Source organism: Lutjanus erythropterus, chromosome 3 (assembly GCF_056507025.1).
Source record: "Lutjanus erythropterus isolate fLutEry1 chromosome 3, fLutEry1.hap2, whole genome shotgun sequence".
NCBI classification, from domain to species: domain Eukaryota; kingdom Metazoa; phylum Chordata; class Actinopteri; order Lutjaniformes; family Lutjanidae; genus Lutjanus; species Lutjanus erythropterus.
In genome coordinates, this window is record NC_139319.1 from 24055412 (window position 1) to 24075242 (window position 19831).

The following is a 19831-nucleotide window of genomic DNA, read 5'->3' on the forward strand; positions in this document are numbered from 1 at the left end:
AATCAATATCAGTTTAAGTGTATGCTATATTTAGAATATTTGAACCTCTTTAACTTGCCAGCATCAGACAGCATTTTCCATCAGAAAATACTACTATGCGAGCCAAATATCAGCCAAATGAACTTGGTGAAATCAGTAATTTTACGTTGCAAAAATCAGGAGTTTCTGGTTTTACCACTGCCTTGATCTGTTACTTACTCTGTGATACTGTGTGACTTCCATGAATCCAAACTATCCTTTTAAAACACTGCCGTCATACAATAACACAAAGAAACGAATAGATTGAGGCAGCAGTAAACCAGCAAACTCCTGCTTTCTGAAAGGTAAATTTATGATTTCACCAATGGAGTTTGTTTTGTTTGGAGAGAACAATATTCAGCTTATATAACAGCGGCTTCCCATCAGGAAAGGCTGTCTGATGGCAAAGGAAAGCAGTGAAAGAATTCTAAATATAGTGTACACTTCAACCAATATTTAGTTTAGTACTCTTTTCTGCTTCTCCAAAAAGGGGGGCGTGCTGACCAGCTTCTATTGAAGGTAATATACTGACTATGGATAAGTACCTCATACAACCCCACGCTAAATAATCCGAACGATCCCTTTGAATGTAATGGGATAGAGTTCCAAAGTTTAGGAGCGACAGCCTCAATAGGACAGTGGCATACACATCTACTGCTATAAACCCATAGGTATACTGTAGAGTACATAAAATATTACACGTATCTCTTCATCACAGTGTCTGTGCATGTGTTTATTTACCTTGTTGACAAAGTCCTGGTAGCCTGGGTAGTACGTAGTGACAATGGAAAAGATGTACCAGTCATATTCCTCCATGATGTTCAACATGACGGAGGCCTGCTGCTCGATGGACGGACCAAACTGGAAAAACATGGAGTTGTCGTCCTGGAAACCAGAGACACGGAGCCAATCAGCAAACAAGGTCATGAGTCATACAGCATGAGAGAGAATTGGAAGGTAGGGCACAGATGATTATGGAGCGTGTCCAGCTACTGCACGCCTCAGGAACAAATATAGTCCTGTTTATAGCTCAGACTTGAGCATTCTCTGTTTTTACTCTGCTCTCAAGTCTTTGCAACAATATGACATATTTTTCATTGATCTACTGTGTTTATGATGGTATAATTAAGAGACTTTTACTTTTGAGCAAAGTCAAAAAATGTCTTCCCAATAGTTATGAATATTCATACTCAGACAAGGTGACTCATTCATCATCAAGGAGCCCTATCACAACTACGTTAACATGTTTAGTATGCTGCGGTGAGCATAACAGGTAAGACGGCCACCTGGTTCAGTGATATTTAATGACAGGACAGACATCTCTGTCAAAACACTTTTTCTCCAAGGAGAGAGAAGGAGAGAGGAAGAATAGACAAAGTAAGAGGAGCTCTTGGAGCTCCAGGAGCCTGATGTCTGGTGCCATGGATTAGTCAAGGTCAGTCACCCATGTAAAACCGCCAAGCAACTCATCAGGACACAGAAGTCAAGATGGATTATTCACAAATGTTAGTGACCGGAGGCGACACAGCAGAGGGGCTGTAATGAGAACAGCATCATGTCACGGGTCCTCTGTGTGTCCAGAGTGAAATACACTGTTGAAAGGTGATGGAGATGACTGGAGGTGTTGGGTCATGCTTAAACACTGGCTGCTGTTTAACTGTTTCTCAGTCTGCAGCGCTCAAGAAGTCAAGAAAATGTTAAGATTTAAAGAACAGTTTGGGAAATATGAAAGATGGAATTGAAATGGAAAAAAAATGACACCACTCTTGTGTTGAATACAGACCTGCAGGATGTAGTTAGCCTTGCTTATTATATAGACTGCAAAGAGGCAGGCAGTTAGTCTAGCTCTGTCTGAAATGATAAGTCAGCAACTGTGCTGTGTGGAGCTGCGAACAGGCAAAGATGTTCCCTGAGCTAAATGCTAACATGTTCATGTCATGTCCAAAAAATCACAGATTTTTTTCCTGTTCTGAGGTTGTCAAAATTACAATTTCACGTTAATTAAAATCACAATTTGTACAAATGACTGTATACAAAATTATTTAAAAGATTTTTTGTTGTAGGCTACTTTGTTGGCCACACATCTGTTTCCTCTCAAGCTCTGAGATAATGAATCATCATGTGTGCAAAAGACAAAATGTTAGAAGAGAGACATCTACCAAAAATGAAGGTTGAAGAAATGGAAACAATAAGAACTGCATGTTAAAGCTTTGGAATTGCTTATTCTTTTGCCATGTACATGTATGTGCTGGCCGGGAGAGAGAGAACCAGGGTGGCCGTGTCTCCCTGCCTCCAGTCCAAACTATGTTAACACCTCATTACTTAAAGTACCAGTGCGTAGTTGCAGTCTGCAAACATCTTGTCATACCAAGTTTGTCAGAGCCCCTTCTGTCAGGTTGGTAAATAAACATTTTAAAATGCGAACCTCTAGAAGTCACTGACGGTTAACGTTCAGAATCACCAGTCACTCAATAATAAATAAGTGGGGTTGGGTCAAATTACTTTGAAATGTAATTAATTACTAAATCCAAATACGTGTAATAAGTGATTTAATGAACTGGATTACAAAGAAATTACCTCAAAATCAAGCTTTTAAAATACTGCATACTATACTAAGAAAAATGGACGTAGTCACAAAAATCTTAATTTCCCACATGGTCTTTTTTTCTCTTTAAACATCTCAAAACATTTTCAATATAAATAAAATGTATTTTTGCACAAGGTTCTTTTTTTCTCTTGCCATGTCTGCAACAAAGTGGAGCACCTGTCTAAGAAACCCTGTATGCACTTTCTGAGAGTTAACAGAGCATTACAAAATTAATTAAAAAAAAGAATTATGAAAAAAGATAATAATTTTAAAACTGCCACATTTTAAAGACCAAATCAAAAATGTAATCGAGTAATCCTTGACAATGTAACTTTAATCTAATTGCACATTTCTGAAATCTAGTCTGGGCTGGTTATTGTTATACAGTTTTGTAATTTGATTATGTAATCTGGATTACATGTAATCCATTACTACCTAACCCTGTAAATCATAACTGTACCCCAATCCTCCGGTAATTTTCATATTTTACCAGCATTTGGCTGGTGGCTAGTGCTAATTTCCCACCCTGCCTAAGTCACTATCTAGACTGGCTTATATTAATATTCTTACCCTAACCCTGCCATTTATCTCTCCTCATGCCTAAACCTATAGTGTGAAAGCCTAAACCCAACCAACCCAACCAACCCAACCAACCCACGAAGGCAACAAGTGCTGACCAAAAGTACGGCAGGCCAGTCCTTCTGAGCAACTGTACAAACACTGCAGTGCCATTTCCTCTGGACAGATAAACCACTCATTCTAAGACATTCTAACAAAAACACGATTCTTATTTTCACTAATTAAAATATAGTTATGAATATTATGTTCCATTTCAGCTATAATCTGCCAATAAATCCATGTAAATCTTACACAAGGGACCTTTAATGCACAGACTTGACAGAGATATTAATCTTTTAATCTATCCCTCATTTAAATCCCTAACTTTTGATGTTTATTTACTCTGCTGTTTAGCCAATGAACACGATTAAAATCTAGGTGGAATCAAGGACCTTCCACACATCACAGCATGACCACTGATAATCAGTTTTCCCTTCCTTGCTTCACTTGTCTTGAACTTTAATTTAAAATTAAAAACACGAGGTCAAAAATTCACTCTTCAGTGATTGTTTACGAGCCCCCAAGACCAACTTACACTTGCATGCACTGCTACACTCTGTACGACAATTTCATGTTTATGTGCATTCATAAACATACGTGAACGAGTATCCATCCACGTGTGCAATTGGTCATACGTGTTAGTCATGCAGGAGGCTGAGTGCTCCTCGGGTAAGGTGCTCTACATCAAAGCCCATCTCCCCCTTCCTCCACTTTTTCACCCACAGGGACAGAAATGATCTGTTACCTACTTTTCACTGTAATGAGGTAATAACACCGCAGTGTCAAGTGATGGTGGAGGGATTGGCAGTGGTGGAAATGAGGGGGGAAGGAGAGAGAGAGAGAAAGTGTGTGTGTGTGTGTGTGTGTGTGTGTGTGTGTGTGTGTGTGTGTGTGTGTGTGTGTGTGGGCTGAAACCTGATGCTTTACCTACACTGACAGTAAATATACTCTGTGCTGTTCAGGAAGATAATGAAGGTATTCTCACGCATGAACGACAGCTAATGCACCACTCACCTCTAACCTCACACGTCCATCAAAATCTATCACTGTTTGAGCATTTCAGCTTCAACATGATGAGTTTTAAATCAATTGTAAAGATGAGTGCTACATGTAATTTACCCTGACATTATTACTGCATCTGTAGCTCCGGATATTTCCATTAACCACGTTCATTATCCGTCCGTTCACCACACGGACACCTCCTCCAGTCTTTAAAGGGTGAAGCTGGTGAAATTCTTTATTATTCTTATTGGCAACAGAATCAGAGGAAAAGACCATAAAACAAAAAGTTAATGTTGTGTTGCCAAATCTGATATACTGTCGCTCCACTGTTGTCCAAAAACTACTGCAATACATCACTCAGCCACACTGTTGTGACAGGCTCCTTTATTATAATGCACATGGCCACTGTGGTTTATTTAGAGTCAATGTTAAATACACTGTCCTCATGCTGTAAATATTCAATAGAGCACCATGTGTATTAATCTACAGTGGAAAATAGTCCAAAGCAAAGGTGCTATTTACTCATTATTGAATAGCGTTTGCTAAAAAAGTATAGTGCCCAGCTGTTTTGGTAAATTACAGAGCCTTTTTAAATAACTAAATTACATATTTATGCTTTAAGATGGGTGCCTGAGACGAGATACGTAAGTCAAAAAGAACGGACACAGGAGGACTTACACATCAATGGGAGTTGAATATGAATGAATGAATGAATGAATATGAATTTTCATATGAGTATGAAAAATATAGAATAATGACAGTCCTATCTTTTAGAGGGTCAGTTCCAATAAAAACCATATATTCCAACTTATCTCTAATGATATATGAATGATGATTCAGTTCAGTTAAGTTTTATTTATCACAATTTTGAGATATTTCTTTCTTTCTTTTTAAAGAGGTCATTTTTGCATTCACTGGATAGTGTCAGAGGCAAACAGGAAACAGGGGAGAGGGGGGGGGGGGTAAGACAAGCACCAAAGATTGCCAGCTGGAATCAAACTGGTAACAGTTGTGACCATGTGGCCATGTGTCATGAGCTGTAACTATCTGGCTACCAAAGTGATTTTTCTGCCCCAACTGTACTGAGCAATGGAGGTGAATGGACTTTTGTGTCATGCTCAATAAGTTATAGCCTATTAAAACCCCTTCATACATAGTGACCACTACAGTGGACAGTAATTCAAAAGCTGTTGTCTTATACAGGGTTTTAATGACACAGCTGCGCATCAGCCACCACAGTAGACAATAGTGTGTCATACCATGGACTGGTGATTACCCAAAATGAACACCATAAAATGATTATAAGCAAATTATTTAAATAGCATCTGTATGGATGAATCCATTGACTGCTTTACGTGTTCCAACATCTGGTGGCGCCACCACTAGTGCGGTGGCACGACACTTGGATTACATCACACAAGCAGTATGGAGACAGTTTGTGGGTTTTTTGTGTTCATTTTATATTACATTTTAAAAGTGATCACCATTCACTTCAATTATACTGGATTTGGCTGCAATGATGTTTTCCGCTGAAGCTCCGGGAGTGTTTTGTGAACTGGAGATCTTATCATCACATCAGCACAGGGGTGAGTAGATATTGAGTGAAATTTCACTTTTGGGTGAACTATTGCTTTAAGGTACCTTTTAGGATGGCGATATTAATGTTCATAAAATTTTACACAGTAGTTAGACGTTGTGACAATAACCAGAAATGGATAATGTAGAAGAGAAAAACACTAAACACATTTAAGTGATGAAGTACTGTGTAATAAATATTAAAAATATGCATGAATTCTCATTTTTCATCAGGTATTCAAGATCTTGAGGAACAAAGTTACTTTGTTAATATTCTTGATCCACTTCTGGTAAACACTGTGGTCCTCTGTACACTCAGTGAGTCTCTGTAGAGTCTCTGGTCTCAGACAGGAGCACTCTTCATGAAGTAGAGGCTTATGTCTTTTATAGTCTTTCTATTCTTCTATTTTTTTCCACTACTGTTGAAGCAGGTTATTTTCAACTTCTAAGACACCGTTGTCTTAAGCAATATCACATATAAAGTAAAGGTAAAAGCTGTAAATTATAAAACTCTTATGACAGCTCACATTGATTTGTGCACATACTGTAAGGAGATGCCACCACAGCAATGGCAGCTTGTTAATTTCCAGTACTTCCCTGGATTCATCTATTTGTAGGCCTCTGTCCCAAGATTTTTGATCCATACAAGTGGTTGATCACTGCAATACATTTTTTTAGACCAAAATTAGCATGTATATGCAGTTTTTTAAAATGTGGTACGCCCTTAAAAACAGGCGATTGACCCCTTCCCATTGCCAGTAGACCTGTTTTTTTCTGATGTGCGCCAGAGAGCTTTCTGGAAGAGAGCAGAGAGAAAGAGGTTTTTTAAAGTTTCTGTGTGTTCAGCTCTCAGTACTTTTGTAGCCCCCAAATGAATCTGTGGTTTGAAGTTTAGTTTCTCTCCAGTATCGCTGCTTGTACCAAAGTTATCTGCCTTATTTGACTGTTTATTTTGTCTTTCAGCTGATAGGAGTCATGTTAAATTACTGCCAATGAAAACATTTCTTTTTGCTGATTCATAGTAAAAACTTTAAGATAACAAAATAACGGGAGACTTTTATTGTGAAGAATTTAGAAACTGCTGTGCTGCCCTGACGAGCCAGGGCAAACCAAGTCAAGCTGAAAAGGTGTGAAAATAGCATGTCTACCCTGGTGTGGTGTTTATATCACTGCTGATTGATTGGAGCTGGAGATTAAAAAAAAAACAAATACCTGAGTCTACTGCAGAGTCATTTGACCTGGGACTGAACGCTGACTGTCCCCTTTCACACTGAAGAAAAAAAGCCGTTAGTGGGTTTTTTGTCCAGTGTAAGAGGGGCTTAACAGTGATCGCTACGAGAGGTTTCCACTGTGTAACAAAATATGTGAACAGATGTTTAACAGCATTAAATGTTTAACAGCATTAAAAAATATATATATTATTTTATAGTTTGCTGTCTACCCAAGTGGACCAGTCAAAGTCCTTAAAATTATTTTCATGCCTTTAGGAAAATAGAAACACTTGGGGGGTAAAAAAATCTAGACTGAGGTTATCATAATTCATGCATGAAGGTAAATTAACCAGGAGCATCTCTCTCCAGAAAGAACTGTTGTGGTTTCTGTGAAAAATTAACAGACCATGCTGTCAACTATTAATTTTGTGTGAATTGGGTTTGAACAGGCTTTATGCATAATTGAAAAGATAATTAAATAAACAAAATAAGCAAATTCCAAGTAATCTAACAAAAAGTTGAAATTTGGTTTCTGATCACTATTGTATGGGGAGGGGGGGGTCTCATGACCTCAGTACATTCAAGTGTAGAGTAGTTTTAGTGAAAAAAACTGCTCTGTTCTGTAGATTATCCAGACTAGGGCTGCATTCATCTTTCATTCATGTTTTTTTCATTCATTGTCCGTAACCGCTTATGCTTGAGGGGTCGCAAGGGGGGTTGGAGCCTGTCCCAGCTGACTAGGGCTGCAACTAACGATTATTTTCATTATATATTAATCTGTTGATCATTTTCCCAAGTAATCGATTAGTTGTTTGGTCTGTAAACTTCCAACCAGCCCCATCGTGTTTGAGTGGCAGCAGAAATCTCAGACAAATACCTAAAAACCCGGACAAATCAAACCAAAACTTTTTGCACCGCTTGAGGTAATTGGGTAAATATCCTTTTTTGATTTGGGTTTGCTGAGTTTTCTCAGCTTGACTTATACTGTGCAGACACCACTTCTCTTTTCCATCACTCCGCTACTCTGCTGTTCTGGATCTTGCTTTTTCCATTTCCTCTCACTTACTCACTCGCTCAGTGTCCATTTCTCCTTCGAACGCCCTAAACTCTCTCTTTGTCTTGGTATCGCTCTCTCCTGATTCTTTCATTTTAAAAGTGGGCTCAGAGAGGTGTAATCACTTGTGAGACCAAAACTTGCGATTCAGACGGAGCGTGAGGGCACTGCTTACTTTATTCTCTCCTTCTTAGATTACAGCTAATCATCATCTCATTCTATTTTCTCTTTCATATCCCAATCACCCCTCTTTAATTTCCGTCCTTTATTCAAATGGTATTAGTGTCAGTTTTTTTCTCTCATCCTATCTTTTTCCTCTCTGTCCTCTGTTTTTACATAACGTCCCGCAGCTCCATTAGTTCATATCACAGAGGTGTGAAGTGTCCTGGAGGGCGCAGGTTGTGTGTGTCATTGCCGGAGCTGCCCTCCTCCCTGCCTGCTTGTTTTCTGGCCTGCTGTTTCACATCATGCACAACTCAACCAGGAGCCCAAGAAAGGGGTCTGTCACCTAATTTTCAAGCTTCGTTTGTGTGTCTCTTTTCTATAAGTTGTAAGTTACTGCCTAAGGAGTGGGATACATTTTGTAATTTGTGCTGTCAGGTTTGGTTACAGTGTTGAAAATGACTACAGGGACTGCAGATAGGATGGGTGTATACATATGCCTCTAGATGTGACATAAAAATGAACTTTTTAAAAAAGAAATCACAACAAAACCTTGACTCAGACATGTTGAAAATGCATTTTACAGTTGAAAAACATTTTTTGTGTAAGGCAGGGTCTTTTTTTCCTCTTCTGCCACTGTGGCAGGTCATTCAAGCATGTATGTTTCATCATATGTGTCTGATCAGTCTGATCATCAAGCCGGGACCTGAGTGCTCACACTGTACATGCACAATAGGAAATTAAAACCGCCCGTTAGCCCCAGCAGACTGTTCTGGTTATTGACAACTGTCAGTAAAGATTTGCTTGAAAGCTTACAGGCAGGTAGAAGTGTTTTGCTCGCAGTAATACTGCCTTGATCATGTGCCATCCTGAAACTTCTAGAAAAAAAGATGCATTGGTGTTTATGGACTCACAGCTGGCGAGGAAGATGTGTACAGTATGGCTCGTGCATCGTGCTGAGAGAACTGGAGATAAGCTACTTTTTATTGTCCATATTTTCTGTCCACATAATGCAACATGTCACCGAGGCACTTTCAGTCACTCTGTTTGCCACCTCATGCAGTGAGAAAAAAAGGCAGTGACATTTGGGAAATCAACTCATGGCTCTGCTTCTAATGTGCGAGAGCCCGACAACGGCGGACCAAAATTTCTAGCATGTCAGAAACTGATCCAAACGTCGGACAGCTGGTCAGGAGCAGTTGATCAGTCCTTGCTCACCCCTGTACACTGCACAGTAAACGATACCCAACAAAACTGAAATTTAAGATGAGTCGTGTGCCTCAAAAATCAGGTCAGAGATGGGCTCAAACTGTACAGTGAATGTCAAGCTTTAGAAATGTTAACTGTAGGCCAGAAGAACAAGACAGCAGAAACATGGATCATATCATCTAACCTTTATCCCTCACTATTTTTTACCTGGTTTATAAAAATAATATTCCTGACATTAAGAAAACCATGGTGGCAGGTGACCTGAACTTTTAACCTGCCAACATTTATTGTGTATTTGTCAGATGGCAGGTGCTCATTTTACTCCCTGGTGCAAGGTATTTAAGATTATGTCTGAGACTTCACTCACTCTGCTGAAATCAGAGTGTGAAACAATTATTTCTAATGAGTCTAAGGAACAACTTGAACATGTCTTTGTTAACTGACTTCTGTTACCCTGTCAAACTTTACAATCCAGCACAGTAATGACGGCAAATTTCACACTCGAAATTCTTAGCAATTTTTGTAACAATGTGTCCTTAATTTCAGACGGCGGCAGACAAAAACAACTTCTCATGTTTAGTTTAAATGACAACTAGCTCTCTAGCTAATTATCTAATTAAGGTCATGTTAGCTCCATAACAAAACTAAAAATGCCATCTGACTTTTTAATCTTTCAAGCCGACTTGTTTTAAGACAAGGCTCTTTGAAAAGAGAATTAATTATGCACTTGATGGCTTCATTCATAATGTCATGCTTAAAAATGGTGTAAAGGCAGTAAAGCTGGAAGAAGGGAGCATTACAGGTCAAAATGAATTAGCAAATTATTGTAATATGTTTTATTTAATTATTTTGGTTTGGATATATAAAGTTCTCTTTGTGTTTTTAATTTATAGTTATTTATGATTATTAAAAGTACCAATTAAAGTTTCCTTTTTCAGTGCCCTCACGTCATTTTGGACAATAAGGGTTATTGTTAAACTGTAAAATATCCTGCCTCCAGCGTTTATCACCTGTGTGTTTGATAACCACATTTGGGGGGCCGTTGCAAAAAACGTATTTCTATATGTTGCAAATTATATTCTGCATAAAGAATATAACCCTATATATCAATATCAGAAAAAAAACAGTATCAGTCAGGCTCTAATCTAAAGTATTGTTGTCTGTCCAGAACAGCCTTAGCAGTTTGGATTAAATGGTCAGTGGGATTTTTTTGACTTCGTGTTAAAGAGATACTGCGCAGGCTTTGTTGGTTGCCATTTGTCAACGCATCATTCAGGTAGCTGCTAGAGAGGGAATGAAGGGAGGGAGCCGCCTTAGCAAGAACAAAGCAGTGAAATAGGGAAATAAAATGTTATTTTCAGATTTTTTCACAGCGTATAGTGTGCATGCCTCAGCCCTGCTCTGGGTCAAAGGGATCCACAGACCTGCAGCTCTCTGTACATCCATGACAGACAGAGAGCAGAGGCGAGAGGCAGAGACAGAGATGTAACCAGGTCGCTGCAGGTTTTTATTTTCACTCACAGCCTGCTGTTGTTGTGCTGTTATTGGCTGGAGTCTACACACCAAAGACCGAAATGTCTAAAAAAAAAACAAGGGAAAAACAGAACGTACAGGCAGAGGGCAGGTTCTCTGCAGATACAGACGCTGCCTTTCACCTCTAGATTGAGTGGGATTATTTGTTTGAGTCTATACATTGTTTGTCAGGTAAATCCTGCATAGTATACTTTAAAGATGTGGCTATGTTTGGTATCCATCAAACTAGGGATGCTAATGATTAATCATTAATTGTTTAATCTCCATTAATAATGTAACAGATTAAAACTTTATTAACCCAAACTGTACATTTTGTGTTCAATTTCTCCAGAGCTCACATATTTTCCCACAGGTTTGGTTTGGTCTGTCTTGTTAATGGCAGGCAAGAGCAGCTGTTTAGAGTAATAGTCTTATTGTTATTTTCTCATTATTATTTTATTATTTCATTATTATTATTGTATTTATTATTTTTATCATTACTTGTTATATTGTTTGTGGTTCATAAATTAGCATTTCATATAAGTAATGTGCTACTAGAATTGTTTAAATAAAACTTGAATGAGAAAGATGTGTATCTTATTAAATATTACTGATTAATCAATTAATCGTTGTTAACATGTTCGACTGAGGAAAACACAGAAACTTTGCAAGCCTACATCAAACTAAGTAACATGTAGGCCTGTATCTCTGACAGACTTGGGAGAGGAACTGGTTGGGTATTTAGCTTGCTTATTTTCCCCCAAAAATTTTGCTTTGTTGTGTTTATTATGCAAAGATGACAGATTCTTTGGTAGATGACAGCTACAACCCACAAAGAGTTGTATCTTGAGAATTTTAATTAAAAACATCCTGTAAATTGATGACAATGGTTTAAAAGGTTGTCTCATATTCCCCTGATGTGCCTTCAAATCTCCTTTCATTCTGTGTCAGTTCATGACCACTTAATGTATTACTGTCAGTTTAGTCTTTGTTTCTTTATATCGCTGATCACACTTCCCCTCTCGCATCTTCCCACTGTTTCTCTCTCATCCTGAGTCACATCAAACACTCCTTTGGTGTTTCAGCCTCAGCACAGGAATCTCAAAATAGTCTAGGTGTAGTGCCACTGAGTCTGCAACAGTTAGCTGTGTGAATTAGCCCCCCCAAAAAAAGGGCTGGTAGAGGAGTGAATCACACGGGAGGATTTATTCAACCTTTGTGCAGATACGGCACCAGAGAGCTAGCTTAGTAACACAAACCTCTGTCTCATTCTCACTCCCTGCGGTAGTACTGTATTCTGACTGAACATGTGAGTATAACCTTCAGTTAAGACGGTGACTCCACACTCTGAGTGAACTCACCGGAGGCCCAGCGGATGATGGAAATACACAGTATGTTAATAAACAGTCATCTGTGTAAATAAAGCGCAAAGTTTTCTCTTTTTTCTCACAGATGGATCCCCACAGTGTTGACGTCTCTCCCTCTCAGTGTTATATTTAAAAGAAACATGTCTGCCAGTGAAGCGTTGAGGGCTGTTGCATGATTTAAACACATTAAGACACTGAGCGTTGGGTGCGTTTGATTCTGCTCAGATTGCCATGGACACTTATGCGGATGCGCAAACGGCGCCGAGACCGCCTCTGTGGCTGCAGCTGCTGCATCAGTGTGCGGTACGGTATGAGAGGCTGAGGGGAGCGAGCCTCGAGCAGGAGGGCTGAAAGGATTTGGCAACTCATCTCCATGTCATGCCAATGAAAGCCTGTCTCCAATTAGATTTGCAGAGGAAGAGCGACATATCGGCCCACTGCTCAACAAGCCCTGGTGGGAGAGGATTGGAGGGTACAGAGACGGACTCAGAGAGGAACAGGAAGAGAAAGAGGGTGGCTGTTAAGGCTGACAGAGATAGAGAGGAGTCTCGCTTGAGAAAACAGGCAAACCCTCAGAACTCACACACAGGGGCTCACACACATGAAAACACACACAAAAGTGGCGGCGTACACGTCGTTCCCTCCAACACTCAGCTTTTTCCACTTCATCACACTCGTCTTTCTCCACCTTTTCATCTTTCTCCCTCTGTCTATCTGTCCTTCTCGCAGCCTGAGCGCCACCGCTGCCACCGCTGTCAATCCTGCTCAGTTTGAGCCCAACGTGCTTCATCATCATATTTCTAATCAAACACACACGGCGTGTTAATTAATCTCATATTCAGCTGTTTAATTATCAATGACCCTGTTTCGACGTTTCTCTCCCGGCTTCATTCAGCGCACTTCATTTTAAACATCCCATAATGCCCTGATTGAATTACTCTTGCTATTTTTGTCGAGGAAATGATTCCAGAAGCGCTGGAATGTGATTCACTCCCACAGCAGCCAGTGAACCAATGATGATGGCACCGCGGTCTACGTACACTGGACAATCTTCTGGATAAAACACTGCTCTCATTAAAACATGGTGAACAATGACAAAGACAGAATAGTAATACATTTTGTTAAACTATAATCACTGAGTATTGTTTTTTAAACAGTATTAATTGTGCCCATTTACTTGTTTGGCCCTCTGGGTCTAAACAAGGACTTTACAAATGAAATGTATTAGTGTAGTGTAGAGTTATCATATTATTAAAAGTCTGATTCTTCTGAATAAGTGCTGCTGGTGTGTGGAATAAAATCTTTTTTATTCACTATGTGGGAAAGAATAATGTTATTTGTAGATTTTGTTGTGTGTGTAAACATAACAGATTCATTTAACCCAGAAATAACACATTTAGTCGATGGTTTGTCTCTTATAAGACAATTAAACGTGATGTTCTTTGTTTTGTCACTAATTAGTACAGCTTGACTAATTCTGATACATAAGGGTCAAGATACAGAGGCAGCATTTAGATTAGGCATGTTCCTTGTAACTATTCTCCCTGTCAATTTTACAAAAAAAATGATAATTTGGACTAGTCAGCTAATCTAAAGGTAAGAAAACATGGAGCACATTTCATCTATCTATAATGTTAAACATTGTCTGAAAAAATATTCTGTGTTAGAGCCATTTTAAGACATTAATCACATTCTTCAAGGACCAAATTGTATTTTAAATGCCACTGGATTGTGTTGCCACATATGAACATTACACATCAACCTAAAAACATGACACAAACTCATTAAATGCATTAGGATCCCTGAGTCTGTGGGTTAATAATGTCATATTGGTTTGCAAGCTGTGGCTAATCTTGGCAGTGCTAGTCCCAACGTCCACATGCCCCTGCTGAATGTGGTGCTCTGGTCGAGCGCCTGTATAAACATTGTTTTCATTTTTTTTTTTTAGATCAAAACGAGGCTAAATCGCACTGCTTTTATGACTCGTCATCCACTTTCTGCTTTCCACCTTGCTGGATTACAACATCCAGCCAATATCATAGGGAGAGGGGGGCTGCTGTCTGTTGGAGCTGCAGCCTGTGCTCACGACGGGTGGCTGCCTAACATGTCAGAGTCAACCAGCACTATAGATTAATAAAATATTAGAGTAACCGACTACTATTTCTGGTGCCAACTAGCGAGGGTAGTTAAACTGTTTCGTCAACCAATCAAGCACATCCCTAATTTAGATGTGAGAGAGGAAGAAAATTCAGTACATCATTTTGTATTTTCCCTTAAGTTAGTTAATTTCATCAAAATCTCTATTTTTTCAGTGATAAATCAACACTGACAGTGGACGTGACCTTAACTAACAAACAAGCAAGGTATTGAAAAAGAGGTGTCACTGAGTTTACATCCAGGTGTCACCTGACACCTGTACAGAAATATCAGAGTCTACTGCCATGTTAGAAAACAAGACGACGGTCCAACATCCCAGGACACGACCTGCTCCTCCCTGTAGGATTTAAGTGAGAGATTTCTAGGACTAAAACACACAAACACACACAAACTCAAAAAGCAAGCTCCCACAGAGATGTTTATGAAAACTGTAATATATTCAGAGATTTTATAATTTAAAAATATGATGAAATACAGTTTCTCTCTATCTCTGTCTCTCACACTCACACATAAGGATTGCCATATACCTCCAGAGGGGGGAAAGCGAGATTTGAAACAAGCTTCTAACAGTTTGCACAACAAAAATAGCTCTACATCTCCAACTGAGCTCTCAGTGTCTCGGTCTGAGTCTAAAAAGCTTGAGAAAATTTGGCCCAAAGCATTACTGGAAATTTGTTTCATTAAATTATTTCTAATACGCACCCCTGATTTGCACTTTGTCCTGTCAGTCAGGTTAAACAAAATACAGTCTAAGAAATACCAATAAAACAATTTAAGAGGCATCAAATTTTAATATAGTATCTTCATGGAAAGATTTTGCAGTTAAACCTGAACTGCATGACATATTTCTCAAATATATCTATATTATTTAAACCTATATTTATAGCAAAGTGTTCTTTAAGTGTAAGTGGTCTGGAAAGTGTGTTAAGACCTAAACGTATAATTATAGGTTGATTTTCTCAGTAGTAACTGGAAAGGAAGCTTTCCTGCTTTCTTCCCACCTGCTGAGTAAAGCTCACAAATCAAATCATACAAATTATGTCCCAGCTACTTATACAGTAGACTCACTACACCGGGTCTCTGCAGAAAGCTGTTATGGTTAAAAACTATATTTCTGCCTAATGGGCATGGGCGGTATAAAGGTAGTACAATATACCAGTCGTATTTAGATATCCCGGTGGTATAATTTTCGATACCGTCATAAATACAGATGCTCCTCTTTCTATTAAACTGATACTGAGATACTGTATTGTTGTGTGCAGCTGTCACCACCAGGGGTCAGTCTCTGCGAGGCAGTGCAGCTGAGTAGACAAACACAGCTTTCACGTGAAGAAGAAACATGACATATAGGGAAGAAAGTTACAGGACTAACTAATTAAAAAGAGGAAAAAAAGCCTCTGCCCGTGTCCTGGACTATTTTGGACCCAGTCTCGATGATAAAGGTAAACTAATGGTCAGAGTAGCGTTTCGTCATGCGTGTGTGACTTCAGCGAACATTACAGAGGGGGAGGGGCAGATTAATTACTGGCTATGGTGACAGAGTTTCAGTGAATGCGTGCTGAGCCGAGGGAAGGGTGATCAGTGAAGTTGTCATTCTGGCAGGATTCGTACAGAAACCGTGATTTTAATCTCCTCTATCGCTAACAGCACAGGGGTGATCTTTAAATCTTAACTCCACCACTAAGAATTATAAGACTATCGGTATGTTGTTCAACGTGCTTTCTTATACAGCCTCAAATCCAAAAAAGTTGATTTACTATGTAAAATGTAAATAAAATCAGAATACAATAATTCGCAAAGCCTTTTCAACCTGTATTCAATTGAATATGGTACAAAGATATTTAATGTTCTGATCAACTTTGAACTTTGAAACATGTTGCAGGCGAGTCTGAACACTAAATATCTTGTCCTGGGTCTTTTCTTGTTCAAATGTAAATAATCACTCATTCAAACATCCAGCAGGGAGCCACATACAGTGTCTGCTACCCACAACCTTTCTAACAGCTAGTCGTTATGCCACATGTTCACAAGCTGTCTGGATGAGTCAATTTTATCCTGATTTATCGAGTTGATGTGACACTTAGTAACAATGACATCATCTGTAAATCTCACATCAAGTAGGGAGAAACAGGCTCAATTGCTGGCGAAGGAAATGAAGGAGGCAGAGTGCCACATGGCTTACACTTGGCCAAGCGAGCAGCGTTAGCCCGGTGCTGACAGACTCAGAGGAGGCGGCTGCATTCAGTCGTCACTCAGGGAATAAAAGTCCCCTGTGTTGAACTCCATTTTAAAGGTTTTATATTCTTATTTCAAACTTCAAATTGTCACTTAGAAAGCCAATTATTCAATTAATGTGCTAGACTTATTTACTCCCCATTATGAAGTACAAATACATCTGAAGGCCTACTGGAGCAGCGAAAAGAACACAGTACCTTTGTTTAATCACACTGCTGCAGCTGAATACAACTGAAAAAGGATAGCAGCTCTGGTAGAAGTTTGTCCTGCACTAACATGTGCGCACATGAGAACCAAACTACCAAAGATCTTTAAGGACTTACGATTCTAACATATTCAATATATTCAGCGTCTTAGAGCATTAACTTACTGATCATTTTCTGATCCATACATACATTCAGGGTGAGCGGTGTACAAGTTTCATCACTATCACCGGTGCAACATTCTGCTGTAGTTACATTTGTCATTTCTCTCTTACAATTTCTTTATTGTTGGCTGCAAGAACAAACACAGAAAACACAAAACACAAAGTTTATAAAGATTAACTTTATTCTGGATGGAAATGTAAGATTGGAGGTTTCACTATTTTTAATCTTTACTGTTTATTTCGCAGATTAGCCTGTTTTACTTGGTGTTGGTATGTTGCGGGCAAGGATGTGCAAGGGAGAACTGGATACAGTATTGATTCATTTGGGAGCTGCTCATTGGCACATGAAGCCAATGATCTTCCATATACGCTTCCAAATTGAGCAGCCCATAGAGCACAGCAGGGACTGCCTTCAGCTGAGCAGCTAACATCCAGTTTAGACCTCTGCTAAATTGAATGGGAATTAAATTATTTATTTGTGCAGCTCTTCTAGACTTTCCAAATGTTATTGGACCGGATGGATCTAATCCTGATAGTAGAACGAGCCATTTTAGTGGGTAAAGAGTAAATTAATTAATTAATTAATTCTTTCCACCATTTTACAGCCCCTTCTTTCACAAGTTTCGCTTTCTTGTTGGGCAGCAGTGCATCAAGTGGAGCTGTTATTACACTTCCAGTTCAGTTCAGCCGCTGATTATTTTGTGAAGGATTAATTATTATTTATTCTATTAAATTTACAACTACATAAGACTAAGAAAACTAGGAAATATAAACATTTGAGAAGCTAGAACTACAGACGTTTTTGCAAAATGACAATCCACAAATCAGAATAGTTTTCTGCTGGTCTACAAACCTATATTTGAGATAGTGCACATTTACATTAGTTTTTCCCCAATACAATCTCTTCTCTTATTGTACACCAGATGTGATAAAACCACAGCTGGCGCTCTAACATCAGAATCTACTAAAACACCAGAGGGTCTCCATTATCTTCTCTAAAAGACTCCATCATGTCTTCAATTCTTCACCACTACCTAGTGAAACATAATCATCAACTGAATGTCTAATCAGAACAAATTAATCTCTTTGTGTCACAAACACATTCACTCTCATACAAACACATACACCCACAGGCATGCATGCAATGCCCAGCAAACCCACACGCACGCACAAAGACTACTCTGAAAACACAAGAAACTAGTGTTTGCCTCAAGCTTTCACCACTCCATCGCCGCCGCCGCTGTGTGCACCACGAGGAAGATACAATTAATTGTCTGATTCAATCTCCCACTGTTACATCTGACGCTCCAGAAGCACTCACATCATGTCAGTCAAGCCCACAGCCTTGTCCTAACACAGAGTGGCAGACATGAAGACAGAAAACAACAGATGAAATCAAGTCCTCAGAGCAACTGGTTAGTAACAGACATGAAACGGTTATATGTAATGAAAAGAACAGAGGAGAGAGGTGAGAATTTAAACCTATTAGCTACGAGAAAAAAAACGTCCTGTAAAAAACATGATGAAACTTGTGGGCCCAGTAAGACGATGAAGGGAGGAGGTGGGGAGAGGGGGGAGTCAATTTACTGTCACCTTTGGCCCTGCAAGTTAATGGAAAGCTCTGTCACGAGGAGTTGATTAAGCTCGTTAGCACAGCAGAGAACGCAGGTAATTAATCACTGACACGCGGGAGCTCTGCATGCTGATTGGGCCTGATCCCACCAATCCAAACGAGCCGCAGACCCAATTAGACCTGACCCCAGCTGCCATATGACCTGCCTAACCAACTGGTGTGCTAGCATCTGCATGTGTGTTTGTCAATCTGTGTGTATCTGTGTGTGTGTGTGTGAGCGAGAGAGGTGTAGAGAAGGATGCAGACAAAGAGAAAAAGGAGAGAAATAGATGTATAGCCAAGCCCAGATACAGACAATTAGATTACATATTGATAAAATCTCGTTTTGCTTTCAGATAAACCCTTTCAGTAAACAGAGCTGTATTTAATGTTGATTTTACTCTTGGTTCAATTGCTTTAACTTATTTTTCACCCTCACAGGCTTCCCATGAGAAGCAGCACAGGCTGAAATATCCTGACAGTCCCCAGCACCGAAAAACAGTGAATCCTCCTTTCCCATAATACAGCAAATTGCGCTGTTTTATTTGACCCTGAGCGTCTGGTCAATGCCCACGTCTCCATATCCTAGTTTGTAATACGATTGTGTGTGTACGATTAGTAAACTGAACTTTGTGTGTAAATTCCCCTTTTATTTTGTTGCCACATCAATCCACATAATGAGCAAAACAGTTAGACCAGAGGAGTGTACTGCAAAGCAAGACTAATGTTTTGAACTCATAATCTGGTCAGGAGAGTTTCAGATTAAAAAACTGTAAAAGCATCACTCTTCAACTAATTCTTTTCTTGATGATGTTCACTTTGAGTTATTCAGATGCTAAACTGAGGGAGGATGTTATATATGCAAAGCTGCTGAGCTGTACGTTTATATCTTCACTGAATAAAACCATACTACAGCAGCACAAACTGTATGCATTGCATCGTCATGGGAACTTAAGTTTGGTGATATAGTCATTTTTTCCTGTTTGCTTCAGGTCATATTAACACTTTAAATTTTACACAGAAGATCTTCCACACATTAAATAACACACTTTGTTTTTAAGCGTGTTCCTAATTTAATGCCAAGTCCATGTCTCCTTTAGAATTTTAATTAATTGTAACATTAAATAAATACTAGCATTAAGAGC

The 19831-nt window shown here is 39.2% G+C and overlaps 1 protein-coding gene across 2 annotated transcripts in view; it reads right to left on the reverse strand.

Annotated features, from left to right (window-relative positions):
- The window catches only part of grin2bb (glutamate receptor, ionotropic, N-methyl D-aspartate 2B, genome duplicate b), a 133901-nt gene that overhangs the window by 57276 nt on the left and 56794 nt on the right, over positions 1-19831 (reverse strand). For both annotated transcript variants that reach the window (XM_084715511.1, XM_084715510.1), the window contains exon 3: positions 760-903. In XM_084715511.1, coding sequence (XP_084571637.1) covers positions 760-903 — 144 coding nt within the window. The remainder of the gene's footprint in view (positions 1-759; positions 904-19831) is intronic.